Source organism: Notolepis coatsorum (genome assembly GCF_963971535.1).
Source record: "Notolepis coatsorum genome assembly, chromosome: 3".
Taxonomy (NCBI): domain Eukaryota; kingdom Metazoa; phylum Chordata; class Actinopteri; order Aulopiformes; family Paralepididae; genus Notolepis; species Notolepis coatsorum.
The window spans coordinates 73,531,842-73,539,720 of NC_140167.1; the positions used below are offsets into that span (position 1 = coordinate 73,531,842).

Sequence of the window (7,879 nt, forward strand, 5' to 3'; positions counted from 1 at the left end):
CTTCCCCCTCCGCTGCACTCTGACAACACTCATCCCTCTTCCCCCTCCGCTGCACTCTGACAACACTCATCCCTCTTCCCCCTCCGCTGCACTCTGACAACACTCATCCCTCTTCCCCCTCCGCTGCACTCTGACAACACTCATCCCTCTTCCCCCTCCGCTGCACTCTGACAACACTCATCCCTCTTCCCCCTCCGCTGCACTCTGACAACACTCATCCCTCTTCCCCCTCCGCTGCACTCTGACAACACTCATCCCTCTTCCCCCTCCGCTGCACTCTGACAACACTCATCCCTCTTCCCCCTCCGCTGCACTCTGACAACACTCATCCCTCTTCCCCCTCCACTGCACTCTGACAACACTCATCCCTCTTCCCCCTCTGTTGCACTCTGACAACACTCATCCCTCTTCCCCCTCCGCTGCACTCTGACAACACTCATCCCTCTTCCCCCTCCGCTGCACTCTGACAACACTCATCCCTCTTCCCCCTCCGCTGCACTCTGACAACACTCATCCCTCTTCCCCCTCCGCTGCACTCTGACAACACTCATCCCTCTTCCCCCTCCGCTGCACTCTGACAACACTCATCCCTCTTCCCCCTCTGTTGCACTCTGACAACACTCATCCCTCTTCCCCCTCCGCTGCACTCTGACAACACTCATCCCTCTTCCCCCTCCGCTGCACTCTGACAACACTCATCCCTCTTCCCCCTCCGCTGCACTCTGACAACACTCATCCCTCTTCCCCCTCCGCTGCACTCTGACAACACTCATCCCTCTTCCCCCTCCGTCGCACTCAGACAACACTCATCCCTCTTCCCCCTCCGCTGCACTCTGACAACACTCATCCCTCTTCCCCCTCCGCTGCACTCTGACAACACTCATCCCTCTTCCCCCTCCGCTGCACTCTGACAACACTCATCCCTCTTCCCCCTCCGCTGCACTCTGACAACACTCATCCCTCTTCCCCCTCCGCTGCACTCTGACAACACTCATCCCTCTTCCCCCTCCGCTGCACTCTGACAACACTCATCCCTCTTCCCCCTCCGCTGCACTCTGACAACACTCATCCCCCTTTCCCTTCCTCCTCTGCACTTGTTTGCCAGGTGGGCTCGGACTCCTCGCTCAACCACACGGTGTACTACACCATCACAGGTCAAGGCGTGACCCTGCCGCCTCAAAACCTCTTCTCCGTGGACAGGAACACCGGGGTCGTGAGCGTTCACTACGCAGTCGACCGCGAGAAGTACCCTGAGTTTACGGTGAGTGGCAGTGCCTTGCTCTAAACACATTCAGATTCGTTTGCATCATGGGGCAAAGAAAAACACACACATAGAGCAGGCGGCTGGGTGGCGCAGCGGACATTGCGCTCGTCACCAACGCAAGATTGGGCCGGCCGTCATACTAACTCAATTGGCAGAGTTAGCGGGTGGAAGTCGATGGGTGCTAATCTGGACGTTGTGGACAGCGACTCCTACAGGTCGGTTGGGGGACGCCTGCACAGCAGAGACAGGAAAATGGCGGGGTTGTGTGAGCCTCCCACACGTTACACCTCGCCAATGAGAGTCCGCGCTGGCAGGTGAAAAGATGTGACAGACTGCCTCCACATGTATCGGAGGGGACACGTGATGCAAGGCTTCTATCCTCCCTACAACCGACCAGTGGGGGGCATATGCGAGCAACGTTCAAGACAGGGGAGGGGAGAATTGGCACGGCTAAATTGGGATGGGAGAAAAAATTGAAAAAGAGGAGAAAAAGTGGATAAAAAAAAGAAAAACTTACACATGCATACACACACACACACCATTTAGCCTCGCCCCCTTTCATAACTCATGAACCGTATGTCGTAGACACTTGTGGGAGGCATCATTGGACTCATCAGAGTTCCCTTTTCATTGGTGAAGGTCTGCCCCTATACTTAAGCCACGCCCTTTTGATAACTCTTGCCCTAGAGACTTGTAGGAGGCATCATTTGACTCAGCAGAGAGTTCTGTAGAGATTAAGATGTAAAGTCTATTAAGCTCAATGCTACTTTGAGAGCACCTGCACAATGAGACTTGATATGGGTACCACGCTCTACCCATTGTGCTGCACACAGTGAATGAAAACCCTGAACCCTGGCAGTGGCAGTGGCAGTGGCAGTTTTCTGAAATGAAAAAAAAAACTCTAACCCTAACTAACCTTAGTTAACGATGCACTTGTCCTAATATACTAACCTACACTGTAGCACTCAACAACACTTTGATGAACATTGTTACTCAGCTGATAGAGTTGTGCCCTTCCTGATGACTTGTCGTACAGAACTTATAAGTCGCTTTGGATAAAAGCGTCAGCTAAATTACTAAATGTAAATGTAAATGTAAATGGTAGTGGTAGAGTGGTAGTGGTAGTGCCGTGACCTACCCATTGACCTACACAGGACCAAATTATGGACCACTGTGACCGTATGGTAAATGTGTTATGCTATTGAGTCAGTGTGTCTCATGTACAGTACGGTGTGTGTGTGTGTGTCTGTGTGTGTAGTTTGAAGCCCAGGTGTACGACAGGAAGACAGGACAGCAGACGGATCGACCACTAGACATCATTGTGCTTGTTGATGACATCAACGACAATGCTCCTACGTTCACTGGACCGCTGGAGTTTCACGTCGAAGAGCAGTGCAGTGTTGGTGCGTGAGCGTTCTGCATGGGCAACACTGGTGTTCTATGTGTGTGTGTGTGTGTGTGTGTGTGTGTGTGTGTGAGTGTGTGAGTGTGTGAGTGTGTGTGTGTGAGTGAGTGAGTGAGTGTGTGTGTGTGTGCTTTTGTGTGTGTGTGCGCATGGTGGTTGGGGGTGGGGTTAAATCCTTTGTTGGCTCAACAAGCTAAGGCACATACCACATACTTGTGGTCCCAAGTCAAAACGTAGTATATTTTTCCATTCTGAAAATAAATTTTTAGTATTTAGTATGTGTTAAAAGCACTTTTTTTTGTATTTTTGGTACTACTCATGTGATTTCATGTACTAATTCAAAGCACAAGTTTGTGATAGTCATTAACATGCTGTAAGTGTGTTGTGTGTTTTACCAAACTTAAGTTGTATTTTAGTAAAGATATTACAAATGTACTATTTTGGTAAACACAAGTAACCAAAAATACATCCAAAGTATAATGTCAATATATTTAAGCACATCTTAAGTACAACTTAAGTGGTTTAAATTGAACACCACTTCAGTATACTTTCTGATTACATAAAAACTATGCTAAAGAATACAAATACTTTCATCTGTCATGTCACTGGCTGTTGTGTGCTGTTTAGTAAAGCAGAATCAAATCAAATATTCCTAAAAGAAAAACTAAAAAAACAGCTGTGCCTGTTGTGTGTGATTTATCTAGCTTGACCAGGGCCCTATTCCCCGTACCTGGTTCAACTAAGACTTAGTCGATCAAAAGTCCCATTATCCAGATTCAATTAACCCGATGTTTGAATCCAGGCTTTCCCTGTTCTTTGAACGCTGATTCAGTCTCGTTAATTCGAACCAGACTTGATACTCAGGATAATTGCGCGCGGCCGCCTCACCTGAAAAGACAGCAGGTGTCGATAGCAGAAATCCTGATTTTCTAACGGCATTGATTGATTGATTTAAAACTTTATTAAACATTAACAGATTGCAGAATGGGTACAATACAGTACGGCTCAATAGCCTCGCAGACCAGTTAAATGCATATCTATAGGCTAATTTTAAGTCCCTCATTACCCCAATCAATCAGATTATATTTCTTTAAATGTGCCTGCTGGCAGTAGGCTTAATGGAATGAATAATCGAATGAGATCTTGCTAGCGAAAATAATTAGTTCAACTCTTTCAGAATAAGTAGATACAAACAAGCCCAAAGAGTATCTAATTGATACGAAATAATAGATACTTATGAGGATATCTGTACTGTATGCGCTCGGCTTAAATACATGGTTCCCACAATGTTCAAGGCGCGACCCCCGAAATAACGTGTCAGAGAGGCTTGGAGGGAGGCTATACAGTTTCACTATTAATGAGGTTTTAATCTGTTTCGGACATCATCCATACATGCATTGAATTGATTAACCTTTGGACACCTCATGTTCATCATCAGATAACAGTGCTTGAACAGATAAATGCATTTTCTCATTAATTCATCAAAACGTCAAAGGCTCATTCAATTTATCAAATCCGTCAAACAGCGCATCTCATCAGACATTTTAATCCCAGTTACAATATCACAATAACGTGTGAGTGACAGTGATACAATTCAACAATCCACAGATTCAGATTCCTCGTAATTAATATCCACAGTCCACGCATAAAGACGCTTCAATTTATGCTTGAATGAAACACAATCCGGGCGCTCCGTTAAGCAAATACATCAACAGCGAAGGATATGAAACTAATCAGAGCCAAACGCTCGATAGGTTTCATTAAAAATATCCCAGCGGGATTCACATTTGCAATGCTCCGCATTATTAAAATAACCACATAGTGTGTATATCGCACCTCGCGAGCGCCGTATAACTATGACGTCCATTATTTAGGACAAAGTAAATCTATAGGCTGAATATGATTTATTATCAGCATTTTAGGTATATTATTTTACATTTCAAAAGCCCCCTCTAGAAAAACGAAGCACAAAAACATAATTCAGAATGGTATAATGGGATCTAGACTGTGAGAATTATTTCAGGAAGGGAGCTGGCATTTCTTTGCGAGGGCGTGGCCATGGTTTATCCAGCTAACTGAACTAAACCCTGCCCTCGACCAGGTTCAAACTTTTTGATTTGTTGCCATAGTGATTTAGACAATCCGACGTCGGGGAACAGAAAGGTCTGGCTTAAGTCAAGCTATCCTGAAAATTATCCGGCTAACTCAGTTAGCCAGGTACGAGGAACAGGGCCCAGCTCTATGTGGCAACCCTGGCAGGTTGAGGTGAGTATTTTAGATTAGATTAGATACAAATGTATGGTCATCATGCAGCACAAGTACAGTACAACGAAAATAAGTTTGGCATCCAACCAGAGTGGAAATGTAACAGTAAAGTGCAATAGTAATATACAATGTAGAGCTGAACAAAAATATACAAATTAGTCAAATATACAAATTAGTACTAGTACTAGTGAGTGTAGTGCTAATTAGAGTATGTGAGCATTTAAGAACCCTGCTGGGTGGAGTCTCTCCTAGCAGCTCCATGGCTCTCTGTATTTACCTCTATATTTACCTCTATATTTACCTCTATATTTACCTCTGTATTTACCTCTATATTTACCTCTGTATTTACCTCTGTATTTACCTCTGTATTTACCTCTATATTTACCTCTATATTTACCTCTGTATTTACCTCTATATTTACCTCTGTATTTACCTCTATATTTACCTCTATATTTACCTCTGTATTTACCTCTATAATTACCTCTGTATTTACCTCTATATTTACCTCTATATTTACCTCTATAATTACCTCTGTATTGGCCTCTATATTTACCTCTGTATTTAACTATATTTACCTCTATATTTACCTCTGTATTTCTATATTTATCTCTATATTTACCTCTGTATTTACCTCTATATTTACCTCTTTATATTTACCTCTATATTTACCTCTGTATTTACCTCTATATATACCTTTATATTTATCTCTATATTTACCTATTTTTTATCCACTTTTTCTCCTCTTTTTCTATTTTTCTCCCATCCAATTTCGATGTGCCAATTCTCCCCTCCCCTGTCTTGAACGTTGCTTGCATATGCCCCCCACTGGCCGGTTGTAGGGAGGATAGAAGCCTTGCATCACGTGTCCCCTCCGATACACGAGGAGGCAGCCTGTCACATCTTTTCACCTGCCAGCGCGGACTCTCATTGGCGAGGTGTAACGTGTGGGAGTTTTGTTACTGACTTTGGTCAGGAAGCTCCTCCACTGCCTCACCAGCTGTGTACCTGCCATGCAACTCATGACCAGTCTCTTCACCGCATAGAGACCTCTCACTGTTTTTGATAGAGTTATCCTTGTATGTGTCGAACACAACATCTATTCTGCTACTCTGACTGCCTTCCCTCAGAGCCACACCCAGGATTGTTGTGGTAACATCTCTGAAAGTAACTTTCATCACCTTTCACTCGTTGGACCAAGTTCATTCCATCAACCGCTGTAGCAGAGCTTCCTGGGAGTTGCTCTTCTACTGCTACATTCTTCTGCAAGGTTGTGGCCAAAGTTGCTTTGTTTGTCTTTCTCTGCAATCCTTGCTGGTCAGGGCAGAGGGCAAGGGTCCAAGCGGATGAGACATACACAGGATTCTTCTCTGGGAGGTTTGTCATAGTAAACAATCAGGGACAAGTACCTGGCATAATTCATCTTAATCATAGACATCATAGGCAGAGCAGTGTGGGATTGTGGTTCCTATAGCATGGAGCTGCAACTCCCGGCCCCCCTCACAAGAGGCACACTGAAGGCCAAGTACTGCACCCTCTACCACATGACATCCGGAATGCAGAGAGCTCTCCAGAAAGTCTGTCCGCAGGGTTAGCAGTTCAGCTAAGAGTGGACTTTGCAGCAGATCAACTTCTTGTTCAACTTCTGTTGGTTCAAGTCCATGGCAGTGTCTTTCACATTGTCTAAGTATGATTTTCATCATGATTTCATCATCTCGCTCATCAGTGCTTCGTAGATTGTAGTGTTTACCACCAAGGACTCCAAATCACTTTCTAGGAGGGCTAAGGCATTACACTTTATGGTATGGACCCTGTCCTGAGAAGAATGTTGGAGTGCTGTGCTTCCAGGCAATTTCAGTGGCTTTTGCATGCATTATTCCCCCCAGATGGTACCAGCTGGCCCAAATTTTGTGAGAACAGGCGGGTCACATATGTGTTGTTGAATTCTATTCTAGTGAGAACTAGTGGGTCACATGCGTGTTGTTGAATTCTGTTCTAGTGAGAACTAGTGGGTCACATGCATGTTGTTGAATTCTGTTCTAGTGAGAACTAGTGGGTCACATGCGTGTTGTTGAATTCTGTATAGTGAGAACTAGTGGGTCACATCACATGCGTGTGTTGAATTCTGGTTCTAGTGAGAACAGGCGGGTCACATGCGTGTTGTTGAATTCTGTTCCAGTGAGAACCGGCGAGTCACATGCGTGTCGTGTTGTTGCAGAACACTACAGAATGGAGGTTTGTTTGATTTTGTCCTGAGACCTCCCGATGGCAAAACACCTCTTCAAAGGCAAAGCAGGACAGACGGTGTCTTGGCAGAAACAAACGAGGTGGAACAGCACACTTAGTATACTTGCTGTGGTCACAGAGATACAGTATTATTATGAACTGTTAATGATATTATCTTGAAGGAGATATATTGTGTATCTTTTTAACACTTTTATATGACTTCCTTGAATCTGTGGAACATGTTTTCTGCAAAGAAACTCGTTGACCTCTTTCTTCCCTTGTGTTGAACACACATTTTGGTGGGTGTAGCAACACGCCACATTTTTATCTATGCCAATTATTTCCCTGCCTGGCTACCCCACAACCGGGAGTAAAACACTTTTACTGTTTACTGCTGGACATGTTATAAGCTCACTCTTTTCTAATTTCTCAGAAATTGTCTACCTCACCTTGAAGATCAGTGACCTTTTAGGCCATGATGCGATCAATGACAAGTATCTCATCAGTCGTAGATCCAATCCACATGGAGCAAAATTATATGTCTTCCAGAGAGTTAGTTCTATGATGCGGTCTGTAACGTGTTGATTATTTTAGCTGGGTCCTTACACCCTTTAATTATGAGTTAGAATAGAATAGGGGCGCTCTAGTAGCACACCATGTATCGCGCTGCGTCGCGAAAGCGGCCGACCCGGGTTCGATTCACGGACGCGGAGTCCTTTGCC

General features: G+C 44.8%; 1 protein-coding gene across 1 annotated transcript in view; it reads left to right on the forward strand.

The window, feature by feature from the left end:
• The window catches only part of LOC311225856 (desmocollin 2-like protein), a gene marked incomplete at its 5' end in the record, with an annotated part of 135,122 nt that overhangs the window by 47,384 nt on the left and 79,859 nt on the right, over positions 1–7,879 (forward strand). The window contains 2 exons of the mRNA XM_084311248.1: positions 1,106–1,261; positions 2,523–2,667. Coding sequence (XP_084167374.1) covers positions 1,106–1,261; positions 2,523–2,667 — 301 coding nt within the window. The remainder of the gene's footprint in view (positions 1–1,105; positions 1,262–2,522; positions 2,668–7,879) is intronic.